The following is a 22,322-nucleotide window of genomic DNA, read 5'->3' as shown; positions in this document are numbered from 1 at the left end:
TGATCACAGTAATCCATAGTCCCCCATGGGCTGAAAACTGGGGAAAAACGGGGAGGATTTTACCCAGAATTCTTGCTGCCTGCTTTTTGACCTCCAGGAAACCAGAAGCCCAGTTGATTAGATAGGCTGGGAGCAAGATTGAGTCAGATGGAATGCAGGAGTGGGAGGACTGTGCTGATTAGCCACAGGCCTTAGCTATTACAGAATGTCCCCAAAATTTCTCTGTGAACTCAACCCTTTGATTCACATATGGTGACTTTTTCTTTTTATAATGCATTTTTTGGGGGACATCAGTAGCCACCAACATGGTCCAGTCTTTCATGGGGAGAGGGTATCTTTTATAAATCAGTGGAGAACATACTAAAGAAATTAATTTTAAATGTGTATTACTGGTTATACAAAAGACTCTAGAACAACTTAGGTTCTTCTGGGACTATTGAAGCATTTTTTAAAGACAATGTACTGGGAGCCGATCTGTACGCTGAAATGCATGTGTGTTGTGGTGGGGGAGGAGGAGTTGGGAGCCCTCACCTGGTCCTTCTCTGTTGTTTTTTTCCAGGACAAAGCCAAAGTTCCCTTGTTAGCTGGCCACCCCTGCCCCCTTTTTTACCCTGGTCCTTTCCCCAATGGCCACAGGGAAGTGTGGTCCCCTGAGCTCCCCACCCCGGCTTCTCTGCACCCAGAGCTGGGGCCACCTCAGAAGTATCGTCTCTCTGAGCACGCATTCCCCTGCAGCAAGCGAGCAAGCGGCGGGTGGGCAGAAGGACTGAGGAGAGTGAGTGATCCTGGGGCAGAGAGGCCTGGCAGGAAAGGTGTTCAGCCAATTGGTTGTAAGGCGCTCATCGGCACCTGCTGAAATGTTCCCACCTGACAGCCCCTCCTCAAAGACTGTATAATCACACATGGCAGGTCCTAGAGACTCAAGCGGGAGAGCTGCTTTCAAGGCCAGCCTGTGTCTGTGCTCCCTGCCCAACCTTATCTGCCTGTGTTCATTTTGTTCTTTTGTGACTCAAAACTGCAAAGATCAATAAAAGCATAAACAAGAAAGATAAAAAGCTTGGGACACTAACTCATGTGGGCACACTACAGGAAGCCTTTGCTAGGATGTCTGTTGTGCTGTGTGGTTGTTTTGTTTGCCTCTTTATTTTGCTTTGCTTACCCAGTCTTACTCTGGCTGTGCTTTAAAGCCAGCCTTCAGGCCGCCGGAGTTTCTGTTTCGGTCATTCACAATTCTCATAGGACATAAAGAGCAATGTGTTTGCATTTCTCTTAGGATTAGAAGAATTACATAAAAATTAATAAACATTTTCAATGATGGAAAAATGTGTCTTGTAATTCTTTGGCTCTTGCCTTGTTGAGTTAATTAGAGAGGAAGACTTGGCCGTGTTTGCTCCCTAATTGCTTGTCTTGTATGGTGTCATTTTTTCTAGCTGTTTTGATATTTGTTAGGTTTGCAGATGAGTTTGGGGCCTCTGGCAACATAGAGACTAAGGAACAGGGTAAGAAAAAAAACAAATGTTACAATCATGTTATTTAGAATGCATTTTCCTGTGGATTAAAGGTCCTGTCTGCTCCTCACCCCCTTTCCAGGTGTGGTATCTGTGCACTTTGAAGAAGATGAAGACAGGAACTTGTGTTTAGTAGCATATCCATTAAAAGGGGACCATGGAACTGTGGACATTGTAGACAATTCAGACTGTGAACCAAAAAGTAAGCTTCTAAGGTGGACGAATAAAAAACATCACATCCTAGAAACAGAAAAAACCCCCAAGGACTGGGTGCGCCAGCACCGGAAAGAGGAGAAGATGAAGAGGTGGGTGTAGACTGAGAGGGGAACTTTGGCTCTGTGGGAGCAGAGGTGTTGGGGATCTTGGTTACAGCCACGTTCCCTGGACTGTTGGTAAACTTACAGGTGCCCTGTCACTCAGTGACCAATCCCACACAACCTGGCCAGCATCTCTAACAAACTCTGGGTTAAGACATGCCATTTTAGGCTGGGCACAGTGACATACACCTGTGATCCGAGCAGTTGAGAGGCTGAGGCAGGAGGATCACTGTGAGTTAAAGGCTAGCCTGAACTACATAGCAAGATCTTGTCTCAAAAAAGAAGAAAAAAGACATGCCATTTTAGGTAAACACCTGAAGTGGAAGCTGTAAAAGAAAATTTTCACTTACTCTCACACTTGCTCTTTGCCATGCCCTGTCCTGTCCTACAGATGTGATGGAACCATCCCTTTACCTCAGATTGCTCATCAGTTGTGGAGGACATCTGTGAAACTTGATCAGTGGGGCAGGACCTTCTAAGTTCTGTCCCTTAGTAGAGCTTGTGAAGATATAAAATATAAATTAGCTGGATAAAATATAAATTAGCTGGGTGTGGTAGGGACATCTATAATCCCAGAGCTCTGGGAGGCTAAAGCAGGAGCAAGCCCAGCCTAGGCAACTTACTGACTTAGCAAGACCCTGTCTCAAACTGAAAGAAGGGCTGGGGATGTAGCTCAATGTGAAGGCTGTGTTCAACCCTCAGTACTGCTAAGTAAGTCAATCTGTATAATATGACTTAAATAAATTAACCTTATTCCTATGGAATTTCAATTCTGATTTTCCCAGTCCCCAGCATTTAGGGTCAAGGGATCCTGGGTACCAGAAACCATGGGTTGGTATTAACTGGAAGGGGATTGGAGGCTGCCCACCTTGATAGTTAGGGTGCAAGGGCTGCTCTTTTGATTTAGGTTCTTGCATTTTTTTTTTTTAGTCAACTTTCTTGAGCAATGTGTGTGATAAAATATACCCATTTGAAGTGTTTAATGAGTTTGGGCAGAGGTGTACATTGTAACCACTGCCATATCAAAATATCCATCTTGTCATCACTCCAGAAAGTTCCTAATGCCTCTTTGACAATGATTTTTGTTATGACATTGTGATTTACTGGATTTTTATCTCTTTATAGCCATAAATTAGAAGAAGAATTTGAATGGCTAAAGAAATCTGAAGTCTTATACTACAGTGTAGAAAAAAAGGGAAATATAAGTTCCCAGCTTAAACACTATAACCCTTGGAGCATGAAATGTCACCAGCAGCAGTTACAGAGAATGAAGGACAATGCCAAGCATCGGAACCAATACAGTATCCTTTCTTCATGGCCCTCTGCTATGGGGGAGGGATGAGGGCAGGAGTAGGCTCTGAGGGGGTTGGATTAAACCATGGTGGAGTTTTCTTCTAGGGCTGTGCAGGATATGCTGTGTTATAACTGGGCAAATATTGCATCCCCTTCAGCTAGAGGGTGACCTAGGTGTGCACGTGGTGGGGATAGGGGTTGGGGAGCTTCAGGAGTGATGGGTACCCTTGAAGGGCCCGGCCTACATTAGGTGGGCTGTAGCCTCGGAAACCTGGAGGACAATGGCAGAGGCTGGTCTCTGTTTGCAGAGAAAGTTCCTCACAGTGCTCACCTGCAAGGGCTGAGAGGTGGGAAAGCAGGCTCCTGTGCTTTACACAAGGAAGCACCAGGTTCCCTTAATTTGTTTGCCCTTCTTACCTTTTTTTTGGTACCGGGGATCAAACGGGGGTCCTTGCAGTTGTGCAGCAGGCGGCGAAACCACTGAGCTAAATCCCCGCTCTTACTATTCTCTTTATTTTGTGGCCTCGGTTGTCTTTTTAATCTTACAGGTTGAAATTCCTCAGAATTTAACTTTTATCAGGGAAAACATTTTAAAAATCAAAAAATACACTAGATACTGAAGTACTTGTCACTTAGATTTCACACTTGGCCCACTGTGTCCAATCTTGTATCATGACTGTATACACCCAGCAAGCACAAGTGCAGCACTGGGGATTAAACCCAGGGCCTCATGTGTGCTACACGGATACTCTTAACAAGGGGTTTACACCCCTAGCCCTTTTTAAACAATTTTTTTCCAACTAGACTCTTTTTGGTTTTTTTGGTTTTTTGTTTTTTATTTTTGGTACTGGGGATTGAACTCAGGACCTTGCCACCTGCAAGGCACGCACCAGAACCACTGAGCTAAATCCCCAGCCCTTTTTTTTTTTTTGGTATCAGGGATCGAACTCAGGACCTTGCACTTTCGAGGCAGTCGCTGGAACCACTGAGCTAAATCCCCGGCCCCCAACTAGACTTTTTGAAGGAAATTTAAGATATTTCATTTCATCCATAAACTTTTTTTTTTGGTACTGGGAATCGAACTCGGGTCCTCGCACTTGCACAGCAGGTGGCGAAACCACTGAGCTAAATCCCCGGCCCCTTTTTTGTTTTTATTTATTTTTTGAGGCAGGGTCTCACTTTGTAGTTCTGGCTGGCCTAGAGCTCCTGGCAGTTCTGCCTCCGCCTCTGAAGTGCTGAGATCACAGGTATGCACCACCACGTGGGGCCTATATGCATATTAGTATGTATCTTTAAAAGATACAGATATTTTAAACATTTATACCATTTTTATTTCTTAAAAATTGGAAAAGCCTAGCATGTTGTAGTGCACACCTATAATCCCAGCATTTAGGAGGCTGAGGCAAGAGGTTTGCTGTGAGTTCAGTGCCAGCCTGGGCTGTATAAAGAAAGACCTTGTCTCAAACAAATCACATACACACAAAAAGGGATAGTAAAAGCCAGGCATGGTGGTGCATGCCTATAATCTCAGTACTTGGGAGGCTGAGGGAAGAGGATTGCCATGAGTTAGGCCAGCCTAGGTTACATAGTGAGTTCAAGGGCAGCCTGAATTACATAGTGAGACCCTGTCTGCCCCCCGCCCCGCCACCTGCCAAAAAAAAAGGACAGTAATTTTTTTTTTTGGTACTGGGGATCGAACTCAGGTCCTTGCGCTTGCACAGCAGGCAGCGAAACCACTGAGCTAAATCCCCGGCCCCAAGGACAGTAATTTTTACTATAAAATACATAATTTGTCAGGTGTGGTGGCACTTTCCTATAATCCCAGCACTCTGGGAGGTTGAAGCAGAAGGATTGCAAGTCTGAGCCTAGCCTTGGCAATTTAGTGACATAGTGGGACCCTATCTCAAAAGATAAAAAGGGGCTAGGGATGTAGCTCAGGGCAAAGACCCTAAGTATAATCCCTAGTAGGGATGGGGGAATGACAACCACAAAAGAAATTTTTAAAACCCCATCTACTTCATATCCACATATATCTACATCTTCTTTCTTGTGTCAGTCGGTTTTTATTTTTGGTTTGTTTGAAAGGGGATCCTTATGAGATTTATATAGTATGTCAGGCATGGTGGCACACGCCTGTAATCCCAGCACTCAGGAGGCTGAGGCAGTAGTATCACCATGAGTTGGGGTCAGACTGGGGTACGTAGTGAATTTAAGGCCAGCCTGAACTACGTGGCAAAACCCTGTCTTAACTATGAAAAACAAAAAAACCAACCAAACAAAGGATCTCCTTTTCTGGGACTTGCTTGCTTCCCTCCTTGGATCCTGTCTCCTTGGTGCCTTCTGGTACTTTCTTGGTGCTCATGCCCTTGCTGTGGGGAAGGCAGGGATGGCTGTCAGCACTTTGTGGTGGTGGTGGTGGTGGGGTTCAGACCCCAGAATGTTCCACTTGGAGTGAAAGGGAAGCTGGATGGGGCAGGCTTCTGTAAAGGAGGGACATAGGAGGGGCTGCCTTGTCACCAAAGGCAGCTACTCAGCCATATCCCCTGCCCCAACCACACAGCCCTGGGTGACACCTTGTAAGGCACAGGAGGGGAGCAGTAGGTTTTGTTATACAATAAAACACCACCTGGACAGACAAAAAAGGTAGGGGGTTGAAAGGTTTATAAGTGACATTGGAGTCAAATGTTTCAAGTCTTTACCTCTTCCCATTATTTTTTTTCCTGAAAAATATATGGCCTTGAACTTGTCAGCAGTCCTGCCTCAGCCTCCTGAGTGCTGGGATTACAGGCATGTACCATCATACCCAGCTTTTTCTTGAAAATTTCTTATCAAACAAACTATCTTCTAGAGTTTCCTTTGATTTGAATTTTACTGATTGCATCTCTGTGGTGTCTTTTATATGTTACTTTGTCCCTTCTGTTTCCAGTAAATTGATAATAGGATCTGAAGGCTTCATCAAACTCAGGTTCTCTTCTTGGGAGGACAGGAGCAAGAATTCTTGGGAGATGGTATTGTACATGTCCCTTGATTGGGAAGCACAGTGTTCAGTTATTTCTCTTAGATCATCATTACCTTGGATTCATTTATGTATTAGGTGCTATGTGTGTGTATGACTGAGGATTGAAACCAGGGCCTTCACACTGAACTAAGTTACCCAGCCCTTGTTAAATTTAATATTTTTATTTTGAGACACGATCTCTCCAATTCCCTAAGTTGCCCAGGCTTGGCTCAAAGCTCTTGCCTCAACCTCCCAGAGTGCTGGGATTATAAGGGTATACTACCACACCACACCCAGCTGGGATTTTCATTTCTTCTTTTTTTGTGTGGTACTGGAGATTGAACCCAGGGCCTCATAGATGTTAGGTAAGCACTTTTACCACTGAGCTACACCCCCACCCAACCCTTTTGTATTTTATTTTTAGGTTGCCTGGGCTGGCCTCAAATGTGTAATCCTCCTGCCTCAGCCTCCCAGAGTGTTGGGACTACACACATGTGCCACATCATTCCCAGTTATTAGGCAGTTTTATAACTTTGTTATCCATTGGAATAATTCTATAAAGAGTGACTTTTTGGGGCCGGAGATTTAGCTCAATGGTTCTGGTGCCTGCCTTGCAAGTGCAAGGACCCGAGTTCTATCCCCAGTACCTAAATAAATAAATAAATGTGACTTTTCCTTATCAACTATGTACTTACACTGAGGTACATTTTGTTTTGGTTTTTTTTTGGTACCGGGGATTGAAGTCGGGTCCTTGCGCTTGCACAGCAGGCAGCGAAACCACTGAGCTAAATCCCCGGCCCATGAGGTACATTTTATATAGGAGCGGCAGATGTATTAATCACTTTTCCATTGCTGGGACAAAATACCTGACTCCTGCAGTTTAGGAGCGGTTCCAGTCCATGATAGTTGTCTCCAAGTAGAAACATCATGGTGGAGGGGCCTGGCAGAGGAAAGCTGCTCACTTCATGGCTGCTGGGAAGCAGAGAATGAGGGAAGAGCCAGAGAAAGGAAGGGACTGGAGACAGGATATACTCTTAGAAGGCATACCCTCAGTGACCTACTTTCTCTACGTGGGCCCCACCTCCCAACAATGCCTTCAGATTAATCCCCTGCTGAGGTCAGTTTACCTCTAGGTTCCATCTGGGAAGATGGCTGCACTGGGAATGAAGCCTTCAACAAATGAGTCTTTGGAGGGCACTTCATATTTAAATCATAACAGTAGGTTAAATGCTTATTTTCCCTTAGTAGGTATTTGGAGTAATGAGTAGGTTCCCTTCCATCCTCCAGAGGTGATTAGTAAATGACACACTTTTTTTTTGGTGCCAGGGATCAAACTCGGGACCTTTCGATTTCGAGGCAGGTGGTAGAGCCACTGAGCTAAATCCCTGGCCCTTCCAGAGGTGATTAGTGAGGTTTGTTGTTTTATTTTGTTCAGTTTGCAGAACTGAGGAACAAACCTCAGTTCTGGTCATTCCTTCACCTACATTCCCCAGCCTTTTTATCATCTTTTGAGACAGGATTTCCCTAAATTGCCCAGGGTAGGTGGTCTCAAATTTCTGGTTCTCCTGCCTCAGCTTCCCAAGTGTTAGGCTTATAGGCATGTGCCACCGTGCCTGGCTTGTCTTGCTTTCTGATGTGAAAAAGATGGTCTGGAAAATGGCTCTGTACACTTCCTGGCTCAGATGTGAACTCAGAACATTCCTCGAAGGCAAGAGTCAGTAAACTTTTTCAATAAAGTGTCAAATTAATAGATATTTTAGGTTTTTGTGGACTGTACAGTCTATGGCACAACGCTCCCATTTTGTCATAGACAGTAATATAAATGAACAGGTGTGCTGTGTTCCGATTAAATTTTTTGGTCACTGTAATCAAATATCACTTTATTTTCATGGGTCATGAAGTATTTTTCTCTCTTTAAAAAGCATAAGCTGCGAGGGCTTTAGCTCAGTGGTTCCAGCGCCTGCCTCACAAGCACAAGGTCCCGTGTTCAAGCTCTGGTACTAAAAAAAACAAAAACAAAAAGCACAAGCCATTTCTAGCTTTCAGGCTGTATGGCCAGGAGCAGTAACCATATTCACCAATTTATCCTCCAGGAAGCACTGGTTCCTGCTCATAGGAATTGGGGAACCAGCTGTGCACGAGGGGCACTCACTGCCTCTATTCATTGTGTCTCGGCCTTCTCAGTGCACACAGCTGGGAAATGGACTTTTTTTTTAAGAAGAATATTTTCATGAATTTGTACTGGTATTGATAGTTCACATTTAAGGGTACAGGATATATTGAACTTGTTCTTTTGTGTGTAACTGAGGACAGTATGCTCTGGCACTATGGTGCCATACCTAGGGCAGTTCAGGAAATGGTGAATGTGTCTTCCAGGTTGAGGATCTCAGGCCTGTGTTGAGTCTAGGTGCTGGCTGCCCTTGTGCCAAGTCCCTTTGACAGCACAATTAATGGACCTTCCCTGTGGGCTTAAGCTTGTCTGGGTCACCGTGTGCAAGCCCTTTGCCATGGGAGTATCCAGGCCCTGTGTAGTAGCACTTCCTCTTCAGGGTACTGTCCTTAACCACTTAGAATTCATCTTACTAGAGAACCTGACTTCCCACTACGAAGTACCATGTGTCCTGGACCTGAAGATGGGCACACGCCAGCATGGTGATGATGCTTCAGAAGAGAAAGCAGCCAACCAAATCCGAAAATGTCAGCAGAGCACATCTGCAGTCATAGGTGTGCGTGTGTGTGGCATGCAGGTGAGGAACGTGCTAGTACATGAGGAGGGCTGTCTGGGGCATCCAGTGGCTGCGACTGACCCACCATGCCGTGGTTTTGTTTGCTTTAATTCTGAGTGTGTTTCTTTTTGGTTGGAAGAAAGAAAAAAAAAAAAGCAACCATGTCTAGGTGATCCCTCTGAGGCTGGCCTGGCAGGCTGAGTCTCGAGTCTGGACAGGAGTAGGGATGAAGGCAAGAGGGTTAGGCTGTCTCCACAGATGCAGATGCAGAGCAGTGGGCTGGGAGTCCGTGACCAGATGTGGTTCAGATACTATATTCATCAGCTCATGTGTGGCTGGTATAATCAACAAGCTAAGGGATTGGATCTGGGCTGTCACACTGCCCCAGTGCCCAGGGTCCAGGCCTTGAGGTGGCCCACACACCTGAGCTGCTGGTCTCTCCCTCAGGTGTACCAGGCGGGCACAGGGCAGCTCATGTTCATGAACAAGTACCACGGGAGGAAGCTGTCGGTGCAGGGCTTCAAGGAGGCGCTCTTCCAATTCTTCCACAATGGGCGGTACCTGCGCCGGGAGCTCCTGAGCCCCGTGCTCAAGAAGCTAGCTGAGCTTAAGGCAGTGCTGGAACGACAGGAGTCCTATCGCTTCTACTCGAGCTCCCTGCTGGTGATCTATGATGGCAAAGAGTGGCCTGAGGTGGCCCTGGACTCAGATGCTGAGGACTTGGAGGACCTGTCAGAAGAGTCAGCCGATGAGTCTGCTGGTGCCTATGCCTACAAGCCCCTTGGCGCCAGCTCCGTGGACGTGCGCATGATCGACTTTGCCCATACCACCTGCAGGCTGTATGGCGAGGACAGTGTGGTGCACGAGGGCCAGGACGCTGGCTACATCTTTGGCCTCCAGAGCCTGATAGACATTGTCACAGAGATCAGCGAGGAGAGTGGGGAGTGAGCTTGCTAGCTGCTCCAGGATCTGAGAGACATTGTATCCCAGGCACAGCTGTGCTGCATCAGGGAGGAGGTCAGGATGGCCAGGTGATGGCCCCTGCAGCTTGGAGCTGATGCACAGTGGCCTTTGTGAGCCCCAGCCTGAGCCAGCCCCATCTGTGCTCAGAATCTATTTATTTTAACTATTTCTTCAACATTCCAAATTTAATGATGCAGATACCTCTTTCTTTCCTGAGTGTAAATGTTCTAATACAGATTTTTTTGTTTATTGTATATGATGCTGCTGTTGTTCTTTCCAGGGGCATGTAGTCCCTCTCCTTGACCACATGCTGTAACCCCTTCTGTGGCCCAGCAATATTCTTGCTACTGCCCTTATCCTTTAGAGCAGAAAGTCACCAATGTCTCTTGCCTTGGTTACTTGAGGTCACCCAAAAAAGACCCCCTATACACATATCTTACCCAGGTTCCACTAATCTGCCAGCTAAGTCTCCCAGCGTCTGTATCCCAAAACTGCATTTGACACAGCTTAAGCCAGAGTTGGGCAGCAGGTGCACCAAACCGTGGGTCTAGCTTTTGATCCCTTTTGTGCCATGAGCAGCAGCTGATTGGCTAGTCATTGTGATGTCAGAGATCCTGGAGCCAGTGCCAGGACTTCGGGTAGTCACTAGGCTCTGGTCCATAGGGAGCTCTCTGATGTGTAGTAAAGCAGGGCACAGTGAGGGGTTGTTCTGGGGAGGGTGAACCTTGGCCATATCACCTATCGCTACTCCTACACAAACCTAGGCTGCACTGAGTAAAACCATTCCTTTACAAAGTCAAGCCAGCGAAGCCCCGAGAACTACTGCTGCTCTTTTTCCCAGCAGGTGCTTGGGAAGAGAGGCCAAGTGGGCTCTTGAATTTTAGAGCCAGATCTGGTGCAGGGAAACCTGGGACTGGATGTCAGGTTCTAGCAGCTCTGTCCCTCATCTGAACTTTCAGCACCTCTTCCCCAGGCCCTCTGTGCTACCCTACTATGTCTAAAGCAGGCCCCTGCTCCTGGGCTCAGGTGTCCAGTAGAGCCTGTGTGACCAGCTCCTGGTACAGCCCCTCATGGGATATCTTCCTTGGGTCTCACAGGCACTGACTCCCAAGGATTTCAAAGATCTGGAGGTTTGGGCTGACTAAAAAGTTGAGTGGGTCAAACATACCTCTAAGGCCACATGGTATCCCACTTCTCATCCTCTGCCAGCCCTCCTTTCTGCTTTTGGAAGTTATTGGAATAAGAGTAGCTGAGTGTGGTGGCACATGTCTATAATCCCAGTTATTGAGGCTGAGGCAGGAGGATAGCCAACCTGGACAATTTAGGGAGACCCTGTTTCAAAATACAAAAAAATCAATGGTAGGGCGCTTGTCTAGGATGGGTGAAGCCCTGGATTTGATCCCCAGTACTGCCAAAAGGCAGGGTCTGGATTTTATGTCCTATAAAGGCAATCAGTAAGGTGCTAGCAGTTGATAGGGGTGGGAGCTTGACTGAGGGAGGGGAAAGGAGCATCCAGGAAGAAGGAACAGGATATGCAGACCCGTGACAGAAAATGAGAGCTATGGGGTGCAGTGTGGGGGAAAGGAGGACTCTGGACAGAGGGATCATCCACCCTAATATTTATGCCTCCCTTGCTCCCACACTAGCTCCAGTGCTACCACCGGACTGGCCCGGGAGGGACTTCCCCACCAGCAGAACTAACAATAACAGCGCCGTCTCCAAGTCCTTACTGTTGTAGGCTGAGACCCACTTCGGGGCGGCGGGGCTCTGTGGAAGGGGCCTGCGAATGGGATCAGGGGCCTAGAGCCGAGAGGTTGAGGCCGAAGGGACGGTGGGTGCCTGAGCTCGCCTTGCCGCGCCTCTTGTAGCCGCCAGGGGCGCCACGCTCCACTCCCTGGGCTGACGCTCCCGGGGCGGGGCCACAGCGAGCGGGCACGCGCACGCACGCACGGTTTGTCTCACGGCGCAGTTGGGCGGGGCGGCGCGCTCTCCCGGCCTGGTGTTACTCTCCGCACCCTGGCTACGTACCTAGTCCTCTCGCAGCCCGGCCCAGTCCAGCTCCATGTACCGCGCGCTGTACACCTTCCACTCGGCGGAGCCCAACGCGCTGGCGTTCGCCGCAGGCGAGACCTTCCTGGTGCTGGAGCGCAGCAGTGCGCACTGGTGGCTGGCGGCGCGGGCGCGCAGTGGCGAGACTGGCTACGTGCCGCCTGCCTACCTGCACCGTCTCCAGGTGAGTGTGCCGGAGTGAGACCACCGCCCCGAGCACCGACCCCGGACCCCGGTCCTTCGGGCCTGGAGGCCGACCTCTAGCACCCAGGGACTTTGAGCACCTGACTCCGAGACCCAAGGCCTGTAGGCACTGAGATCCCAGGGGCGAGCAACCCCTACAAAAGACCAGGCCCTTGACATTCAACACTAGAGCTACCAAAAGCTTAGCTCTGCGACTGAGACCCCTTGGGACTTCAGACACCTTGGTATCGGAACCTGCGTCTGAATAGATTCTAGAGCTAGACCCAAAGACTCCAGTTACCAAGTTCCAATACCCCAGTCCTTAATATTCCCCTTCCCTGGATCACTAGGGTTCCACACTCCCCCACCATCACTGCCATGGAGCCGACTGCATTTACCGCTGAGACCCCCAACACTGAGAAAAGGCCACCTTAGACACCACTCACTTCTCTAAACACCTTCAGGTTCTCAACACCCCCCACCCTTGGACCCTGGAACCCTTAAACGTCCTCCTCCTCTTGGTGACCCCCAAACCCTGAGATCTCAGTGTTTTTGACTGTCCTGTGCGCAGCCACTCCCTAGTCTCTTAGCAGGAATCTCTGAACCGAGGTCTCCATCCCCTGCTGACCCTCCTAAAACTGTCTCTTCTCTCCCCATGTATCAAGCCCTAAGTTTGCAGACTTCTTTCCTATGAAATTGAGAGGATCCTTCTTTGTCCCTAGACTGGAGTGAGTCCTCCTGAGGATTCCCCTGGTCTGATGATGTCCCCATTTCCTTCCACTGGAGATTGCAGTCCCAGTTCTTATTCCCCCAATAGCAGCCCTATTGCAGGGACTGGGGTCACCATGTCTCCAATTGGTCTCTTCTAAGATTTTTTTTTTTTTAGGTAGATTATCTTTTTTTTTGGTACCGGGGATCTAACTCGGGACCTTGTGCTTGTGAGGCAGGTGGCAGAACCACTGAGCTAAATCTCTGGCTCATCCAATTGGTCTGTTCTGACCGCAGGGCTCAGAGGTGGCCTCTGCCAGACACTCCTGCCCAGTCCTAGTCCCTAGCTTTAGAAAACATTCTGACCTAGACCAGTTCAGGATAGAAATAAGATAATCTGCTCTTTGCCAGAGGGGATGAACCCTCAGCCATCCTGGGGTTGGGCTGCTGGGTCTGGAGTGAGGAGACCTTGGGGTGGAGAGAGTCCTGCCTCTTTACCTACTGAGCATAGGCCACAGGCAGGATCAGTGAGGCTGGGTGTTTGGGGATGGCAGAGAGGCTGCCATCTTTTCTGTTACTGCATTTTGGCTTTTTTCTGCGTATTCTTGTGTCTTGATTTCTCGTGCATCTCTGTCCATCTCATTCTGACTCTCCACTTGGGTGTTTTTCTTTCTGACTCCCACTCTGTCTCTGGCGAAGTCATCCTTCTTTGTCTCGCTCTGCCTGCCTCTGAGTCCCTTTCTGGCCACTATTCATCTCTTGTCTCCCTGCATGGTGGTACACCCCATGCTACCTGAAGGGCTTTGCCAACTCTGCATCCAAATGCCTGGCCCCATGAGGAAAGCTTCTCACTCTGAAGTGAGTTCCCTCAGCTCTGAGGCTCCTGAGTATCTGGTTGATCATGCGTGCTGGGGTCACGGGAGGGCAGGGTGACTGGTCCCCTGTGTTGCTGAGAATGAGGACTTGAGCCTGGAGCCTTGAGTCTGTCTCTTACGTCCTTCCTTTACAACAGACATAGAGCTACTTCCCAGGGCAGATCTGAAAGTGACTGGGGCAGCTTGGGAAGACGAATACTGACAGCAGGAATGGGGAGGGGAGGTTCCCTTGGCTCATTCTTAGCACCTAGAGCCTTCACAGGGCTCTACAGGGACAAGGCTGTCCTGGGGTGTGACCTTGGTGTTGTTGTGAAGGATCAGCAGGATCCAGAGTGATTAAGGATTCCAGACACTGTAGGCTGCTTGGCGTCTCAGCCTGGGCTCTGAACCTAGCCCGGTGATGGAATAGGTATGCAGTCCTGGCTCCAGATTGAGGCTCGGTGGGGTACTGGTTTACTCCAGACCCCAGGTCTCTAGAAGTATCTGAGCCAAAAACTTTCTATGGGGTGAAGTCCTGATTGAGGCCCTATGTGTAAAATGACATCATGGGGACACCTTGTGCCCCTGCTCCCTGAGGGATGCTGTTTGAGACCCCATTCAGTGGATCTCTACTCAGCTTCCTCTTGGGCTGGGTTTGGGCTGAGCACCCCTACTTGGGCCCAGATCTGACTGCTCACCTCTTACAGGGTCTAGAGCAGGATGTCCTCCAGGCCATTGATCGGGCCATTGAGGCTGTGCATAACACAGCCATGCGGGATGGTGGCAAGTACAGCCTGGAGCAGCGTGGAGTCCTCCAGTGAGTGCTGGGGAGGTGGGTGGCTTCTCCAGGGAGCATTAGAGATGTGCCTGATGGGGCTGGGGTAGTATGGGGACCACAGAGTGATGGAGCATGGGGAGATGGTGTGTGAGGGCTGGGCCTGTGGGGTCCCAGCCTCCCACAAGGCACCTTTGAGGACTGTAGGTATGTAGAGTGCTCTTTGCCATAGTCTCCCTGTCCTCCATAAGGAAGCTGATCCACCATCGGAAAGAGACCCTGTCTCGTAAAGGACCCTCAATCTCCAGTGCTCCAGTTATGACTGCATCCACCAGTGACCATCATTTGGACGCTGCCACCACTAGGCAGCCCAATGGGGTGTGTCGAACTGGGTTTGAACGGCAGTACAGCTTGCCCATTTCTGAGCATCTTGGGACAGATGGAGCCCTCTACCAGGTACGTGGTGCGGGCATCCTGGAGAAGGAGGTGGGTGGAGCTTAAGGCTTCATCCTGAGGCTCAAGGGTCCACTTGAAACAGTGATATAACCAGAGCCATAGCCCTGCCCACGGCCAGAGCTCAGGGCACCAGACAGCAGCCTGTCCCCTCAGATCCCATTTCGGTCCTTGCAGATCCCACCCCAGCCTCGTCGAGCAGCACCTGCTACACCACCCCCACCTGTGAAGCGCCGAGATCGAGAGGCCCTGGTGGTCTCAGGGAATGGTGAGAGGCAGGTTGGGGGAATTGAGGTGGAGCACTCTGGGCTTGGAATGGCTACTCTGCCCATGTCAGCCAGATAGAGGGTGGAGGCTGGGGAAGAAGATAGGGCCCCTGTGTTGGGCATTTGGGGGCTCTGGGCTTGATAGGGACACAGGGCCTAACAGAGACACTGGGACCTGTATTGAGGGATAGCCTTCTGGGGTAGGATGGACGAGGGCCCCAGGGGGCAGCCTTAGTGCAGCATCTGTCCTCTGCTCACAGGTGGCCGAAACACCACGCCCTCTGGGTGTAGTTCAGTGTCCAGTGGCTCCTCGGTCAACAGCACTTCTCTGGATACGCTCTATACTGGCTCCAGCTCCTCTGAGCTGGGCCTTGGCTGCTCACCCACACCCCCACCTGTGCCACGCAGAGGCACCCACACAGTGTCCCAAGCCTTGCCTTCTCCCTCCAAGGCACCAGCCCGTGAGTCCCCTACAGAGGAGGTGGTGGTTCATACAACTTCAGCCCCTGATGACTTGGAGTCCCTGGGTGCTCTGAGCCTGGGGACCACAGAGGAGAAGGCAGTGGCTGAGACAGCTGTGCCAAGGACCATTGGGGCAGAACTGATGGAGCTTGTGCGGAGAAACACCGGCCTGAGCCATGACTTATGCCGCGTGGCCATCGGCGTCGTGGTGGGTCACATCCAGGCCTCTGTGCCAGCCAGCTCACCTGTCATGGAGCAGGTCCTCCTCTCGCTGGTAGAGGGCAAGGTGAGGGGGGCAGCATGGCCAGGAGCCTCCCCTCAGGCCACCCTGCTAACCCCACCCCATTCCTACCCACACACGTGTCCAGCCTGTATGTGACAGGTATTTCTCAACTCCAGCTCTGGGCTTTCATTTGGCTGGGCACTGGGGATGTTTGAAGTGACGCAGGAAGAAGAAAGGGAGGAAGAGCATCTGAGGCAGAGGCTCAACCTGGCCTAGGGCCATGATGCAGGGCTGAGTGTGGCTCACTGGGAAAGGGGAAGAAGGCAGTGTGGATGGCACACAGGTGGAAAGAGGAGGTGTGAGAGGAGCAGAGACCTGGAGTAGGTGGCCGTGAGCCCAGAGGTGGGTGGCCAGGAGTCCTCTCTGGCCACAGGGAGGAACTGGACTTGGATGGGCACGAGCCAGTGCCTTCTTGGCCTTGGCAGTGGTAAGAATGTGGGCTTGGAAAACTGTCATGGAGGTCTGTCTGCTGCCCAAATGAGAGGGCATAAGGCATGTTAGGCTCTGTGAGTTTCGTGCAGGGCTCTGGTCAGGAGCAGAATCAAAGGCAGTGAGCCCAGACCATGTAATGAGAGCTGGCTGGGCCCAGGGTCCCTCTGTAGGGCTCCGCCTGCAGTTCTGGCTTGGAGTGGTGGGGCACTGGCCAGGAGTATACTGTAGTGGGCACAGCAGCCAGTGCCTCATCAGCAGGTTTCAGGAGAATGTGCAGGGTGGGAGATGACGAGCCTGCTGCCACTGGTAGTGGATGGGAGTGTGGGGTCTCGGTCGCATTCAGGAAGTGATGGAGTCCATGCCCTTCTCATGAAGATGTTTATCTGGGTGTTCAGTGAGAGGCAGGTTGTTGAGAAACCTCCCGCCTAATGCAGAATCCTATCGGGGGAGGTCATCAAGACTAGAGTCAGACCCCTCCCCAGTGTGGGTCACACAGGACTTCAGCTCGGTGTAGGCCCAAGGGTCCAGGCCTTGAGGGCTTCCTGGAGATGGTGTGCTGAGCCATGCTTTGCCCTTTCTCCCCAGGACATGAGCACAGCCCTGCCCTCTGGGCAGGTCTGCCATGACCAGCAGAGGCTGGAGGTGATTTTTGCGGACCTGGCTCGGAGGAAGGATGATGCCCAGCAGCGCAGCTGGGCCCTGTATGAGGATGAGGGCGTCATTCAATGCTATCTGGAGGAGCTGCTGCATATTCTGGTGCGGGGTGGGGGCTATATATATCCCCAGCATGTGAGCAGTGCCCTGCCCCACCCCATTCCTCTTTCATCCTTAGGTGTCTCCCCTGCACACACACACTCTGCTTATTTCAGTGTGGCCACATAGCCAGCTCACTGGGTGACACACACTTCCTCCTCCCTGCAGACTGATGCTGACCCTGAAGTTTGCAAGAAAATGTGCAAGAGGAATGAGTTCGAGTCCGTCCTGGCCTTGGTGGCCTATTACCAAATGGTGTGTGCCTGACAGAGGGGAGGGGTGCATGGAGGTATGCAGGTAGGCGTGGTGGTTCCAGAAATTCAGCACACAGGGTTCCCTACCAGGAACACCGAGTATCACTGCGGCTGCTGCTCCTCAAGTGCTTTGGGGCCATGTGCGGCCTCGATGCAGCTATCATCTCCACACTTGTGTCTTCTGTGCTGCCTGTGGAGCTGGCGAGGGATATGCAGACAGACACACAGGGTAAGGTGGGCGGGAGAGTGTCCTGCCATCAGGAGGGGGTCCCTCATCCGCTGGGGTTCCTGCCATCTTTAGGATTCTGACTGCCTGTCTCTCCACCTCAGACCACCAGAAGCTCTGTTACTCTGCGCTCATCCTGGCCATGGTCTTCTCCATGGGGGAGGCAGTGCCCTACGCACACTACGGTAAGAATGCAGATTGCTGACCTGTTGACTGCAGGCCACAGAGGTGGGACCCATGGCTTTTTTTTTTTGGTACCAGGGATTGAACTCAGGACAGTGGAACCACTGAGCTAAATCCCCAGCCCAGGGCCCTTGGCTTTTGAGGGTTAGCAGGGATAGGGCATCCCCAAGGCTCACAGGAAGCCCGGGAATCTGAGTGGCATAGGGGGAGGGACGAGACTCTAGACTTGGTGTGTGCCCTCTTCTAGAGCACCTGGGTACACCTTTTGCCCAGTTCCTGCTGAGCATCGTTGAGGATGGGCTGCCCCTGGACACCATGGAGCAGCTGCCTGATCTCTGCATGAACCTGCTTCTGGCTCTCAACCTGCACCTGCCAGGTGAGGATGGGACCTGGCTGGGAGGGGCCGATCAGAGGCTTTGCAGGCTGTGTTTTGCCTTGTCTACACCCTGTCCTTCCTCAGCACCTGACCAGAACGTCATCATGGCTGCCCTGAGCAAACACTCCAATGTGAAAATCTTCTCTGAAAAGCTGCTACTTCTTCTCAACAGAGGAGGTGAGGGCCCTAGAATATGTGTTGGTATCACTTGCATCTCCTGTGTTTCCATGTCCCCCTCTCGGGTCACTCTGGGACCCCAGCAAAGGCTACACCGACTCTATGATCCCTGCTTTCTAGATGACCCTGTGCACATCTTCAAACATGAACCACAGCCGCCACACTCAGTTCTCAAGTTCCTGCAGGATGTTTTCAGCAGTTCTGCCACAGCTGCCATCTTCTACCACACAGATATGATGGCGCTCATTGACATCACTGTACGGCACATTGCGGACCTCTCACCCGGAGACAAGGTGCTTGGAGGTTGCCACACGGGGATGGAAGCTGAATGAAAACCAAACCCTTTTCGGGGGTGGGGGTGGGGTGTGACACTGAGTGGACATGAAACAGGAGATAGGGCTGCTGCCGGAGCCAGATAGGTGTGGGTGGAAGGCCACTTGGAAACCAGGACAAGTGTGCTAGGACCCAAAGGAGGCAGCTGTGAGGCTATCTAGATGGGATGTCTGGGGAAAGCCTCAAAAGAGAGCATGGGAGTTGAAGACGGAACATAGGCTACACACAGCACCTTGGGGGCTGCAGCAGCAGTGGGAATCTCAGAGGAAGGGGAAGTGGTTTAATGACACCCTCATGGGACCTCGACCTCATGAGGGCCAAGTGGGAACTGGGTGCAGACAGGCCATTGCGGTGGTAGAAGGAGGTCGAGTTTGGGGTGTGTTGGATGGAATCCAGCAGTTTGATGCTGGATTTGTCTCGAGCAGTTAGGGGGGTGAAATCTGACAACTGATGTGGGGAGGGCTGAGGGGAGAATTCTTGGGAGGAAACCAGTTGTGTGTTGATAGTGTCAAGATGGGAGTGACACCTGTTAGACATTGGGCACTGAGAGCATGAGGAAAGCAGTGGGACTAGAGACTAGAGAGCCACTTTGGGGTATCTATGCAGCAATGTGATTGGAAGCTGTGCCAGTGTGATCACTGAGGAAATGGGGCAGAAGGGCAGGGTCAGCAAGGAGCCTGCCCTCACCTGGGCACCGCAGGACCATGTATAGAGGAACCCAGGAAGGAAACCAGGCAGGCAAGGGCCCAGAACTGTGTTCAGGAGGAGGGAGGTCAGGAGCTTCAGCTGGGGGCTGAGAATTGGCCATTGGGCTCACCATACCGCTGTCAGCAGTGACTGACAAGTGACAGTGTTCATATATTCAGAGGAGTGGAGGACACGAATGGAAAATTGGAAGGAATTTGAAGTTACTGAGGAGTGGGAATGGGGGAGGCTGGATGCAGTAAACAGAGGCAGCTCCTGTAAATTTTCTGGGAAGAGGAGTAGAAAGGCAGGGATGGGGGATGGAGGAGATGAGCTGGGGTCAGGCAGAGTATCTTGGAGGTGGGAGGCGCTGTGTCCATCCTGACCATGAGCCAGTGGTCATGTCAGAACGGTCACATGAGGAACGCATGATGTGTCGGGAGTGGGGACCTCCGCAGTTCATTCTGCTGGGGACAGGCGAGATGTGGGTGCTGAGAGCAAAACTTGGAGTTTCTGAAAGATTGCTTCTGTGTTTTCCAGGAAGCACAAGGCCAGCTGGCCAGGCAGTTTGGGTATGGAAGCCAGAGAAAGTGGGTGATGCTGCAGTAGAGAGAATGGGGTGGAGGACAGCAGTGAGGGGAGTCCCTGCAGGGCCACATGGCTGTCCAAGAATTCATGAGTGAAGGTCAAGGGTTGCACATGGTTCTGGCCTTGTCCATTGCCTAGGTGTGGCATTAGGTGATGCTGCTGATGGGAGATTCTGGTACTGGTTCCTCTATACAGAGGTAAAGAGAGGAACGAGGGATGTTGGGGGCTGAGGGAACAAGTGCTGGTGTCAGGCCAGTAGGTTGAAAGTCTTAGGGTGTCCAGTCTTGGGGCCTGTTTTAACTACTTGCACTAGAGGTGCTGGAAACAGAAGTTGGGAGAGAGGGTGTTGGAGATGGGTTAAGGGACTAGGATAAGATGGCCAGGTCTTGGAGGTGAATCAGATGTGGGGTATGCAGAAGAGAGGAATTAAAGAAAGCACCTATATTTCAGGCCTGTGCTTTTTTTTTTCCCCCTTGAGACAAGGTCTTTTGTGTGGTTCAAGCTGGCCTCGAACTCACAGCAATCTTCCTGCCTCAGCCTCCTGAGTGCTGGGATTATAAGCATGTGCTACCACACCCAGTGTGGGGCCATGCTGTTGCATCAACAGCAGTGTTCTTTCATGAGATAGAGAACATGAGAAAACTTTCAGCTTGGGGAAAAGGGGGATGATCAGGTTTGATGCTGGCTGTGTGGGTTTGAGCTCTCTGAGATATGCAGACAAAATAAACAGGCAATTGGATATTCTTGCCTGGAGCTCACAGGACAGATCTAGGAGAAGTATGAGGCCAGGTCACTGTTTGAAACTGTGGATATTAATGAGACCTTTCAGGGCGAGAGAGGGGCAAGAGTAGAAGCACAAGGCCTCCCTCCGACTGACAGACATGGCACTTCAAGGGCCTAGTACTGAAGGACTGGCAGGACTTCCCAGGGTAGGCCCCATTCTGGGACTCCCTATGGCTGGGAAGATTCATTCATTCACTTATGCAACGACTGTTGAAGGCCAGTTCTGTACCAGGTACATTCTGGGTGCTGGGGACGTAGCCCTGATGTTCATGCAGTACGATCTGGTCTGTGGCCTGGGTCCTTGGAAGATAATGGCTAGTTCCCATCTGGTGCCAGTTGCAGTATCTCCCAGGAGTCCCTGAGCCAGCCTTCTCTTCCCACAGCTGCGCATGGAGTACCTCTCCCTGATGCATGCTGTGGTCCGCTCCACACCCTACTTGCAGCACCGCCATCGGCTGTCGGACCTGCAGGCTACACTGCGGCGCATCCTGACTGAGGAGGAGACCTCACCGCAGTGCCAGATGGACCGCATGATTGTCCAAGAGATGTGCAAGGAGTTCCCAGTGCTTGGGGAGGCCCCCAGCTAGCACCTTCCTTCCCCCGCTTCCCTGCAGCTCTGAGAAGGGTGCAGGGGACTCAGGGGCTTCACCCTAAGAATGTTTTGAGGGGCTGAGTGGAAGGGCCCTGAGTGGGGCCCCCACCTCAATAGATCCAATCAAAGAGGCCAAGTTTCGAATGGGGGACCACAGTCTGGGAGATACACTGGGGTGGAAGGAATGTACAGGCGGAAGCCCCTCTATCCCTGGTAGTCTGCCTCTTTAGCATGCCTCGCCTCCGTCTCATACCCACCCACATACTTAGAGTCCTGCTGCTGCTCCAGGCTGGGCCAGAGCCCCATGCCCGCCTGCCTGGCCTGTGTCTGGGCCTCTGCAAGCCATGTCCTTAGGCTGAGGGGAGGTGTCACCCACCAGCTCTGCTCTTTGCCTTAGCTTTGCAGTGAGTGCTGCTCGTGCTCCCTCAAACCCCATGGGGTCAGCTGCCCTTTGCTTTTAACCCAGGAGGCCTTGGCCAAGCTGCTGCTGTGAAAGTGGAAGATATCCAAGAATATCCAGTCTTTGAGACGCACCATCGATTCTAGTGCTTCATAGAATAGGATGGTGACATTGAGAGAGTCAGTGACAGAATCTATTTTCTCTAAAAATGTAAACTGAAAAGTCATGTGTATTTTCCTATGTGTTGCAGCTCAACTTTGGAAATAAATCAGTGCCATCTGGAGTCAGGCTTCCTTGTATGACCCTGGTGGTGGGGGGAGAGGGCCTCAGGACCCTGTCATCTGGCTTCCACTGTTCCAGCCTCTGTTTCCTGAGCTGCCCTTCTGGGTCCCAGTTTTTTGTTTTTTTGTTTTGGTGGCAGGGATTGAACTCAGGACCTTGTGCGTGCAAGGCAGGGTCGGTGCCACTGAGCTAAATCCCCAGCCCTGGGTCCCAGTTTTGCAGGTGGCTGCATGTGCAGCCACTCTTCTATGAAAGCCACCTCTTTCTTCCCTGTTGAGCTTCCATAAGCTATTCTCAAATGAAACAAGCCTTCTCTCAGCTGTGGTCTCCCTGAATATGTGGGGCTTGTCCAGCTTTATTTCTGTTATCACTAAAACCAGTGCAATCCCCTCATTTTGCAACCTAGAGATGTGGTCATTTT

At 51.0% G+C, this 22,322-nt stretch overlaps 2 protein-coding genes across 4 annotated transcripts in view; both read left to right on the top strand.

Annotated features, from left to right (window-relative positions):
* The window catches only part of Ip6k2 (inositol hexakisphosphate kinase 2), a 37,049-nt gene extending 26,990 nt beyond the window's left edge, over nt 1-10,059 (top strand). For 2 of the 3 annotated variants that reach the window (XM_013069851.3, XM_087186900.1), the window contains exons 3-6: nt 1,591-1,813; nt 2,951-3,126; nt 8,688-8,863; nt 9,290-10,059. In XM_013069851.3, coding sequence (XP_012925305.1) covers nt 1,591-1,813; nt 2,951-3,126; nt 8,688-8,863; nt 9,290-9,790 — 1,076 coding nt within the window. In that variant the 3' untranslated portion in view covers nt 9,791-10,059. Of the gene's footprint in view, nt 1-1,430; nt 1,500-1,590; nt 1,814-2,950; nt 3,127-8,687; nt 8,864-9,289 lie in introns of all 3 variants that reach the window. The other variant, XM_021258313.2, reaches the window with a different exon arrangement.
* Nucleotides 10,060-11,761: 1,702 nt separating this feature from the next.
* On the top strand, nt 11,762-21,902 carry Nckipsd (NCK interacting protein with SH3 domain). The gene is made up of 13 exons (XM_004833972.4): nt 11,762-12,038; nt 14,307-14,416; nt 14,626-14,830; nt 15,005-15,095; nt 15,354-15,841; nt 16,856-17,026; nt 17,192-17,278; nt 17,368-17,506; nt 17,608-17,688; nt 17,934-18,062; nt 18,147-18,239; nt 18,360-18,532; nt 21,011-21,902. Exons 1-13 carry the CDS (start codon nt 11,868-11,870, stop codon nt 21,212-21,214), a joined length of 2,142 nt encoding a protein of 713 aa, XP_004834029.1. The 5' UTR covers nt 11,762-11,867; the 3' UTR covers nt 21,215-21,902.
* The last annotated feature ends 420 nt before the right edge of the window (nt 21,903-22,322 follow it).

Source organism: Heterocephalus glaber, unplaced genomic scaffold (genome assembly GCF_053883595.1).
Source record: "Heterocephalus glaber isolate CG9 unplaced genomic scaffold, H.glaber_assembly_v1.0 deba00001504, whole genome shotgun sequence".
NCBI classification, from domain to species: domain Eukaryota; kingdom Metazoa; phylum Chordata; class Mammalia; order Rodentia; family Bathyergidae; genus Heterocephalus; species Heterocephalus glaber.
The sequence above is the reverse complement of the archived record's forward strand: the minus strand, read 5'-3'. Positions and strand labels throughout refer to the sequence as shown.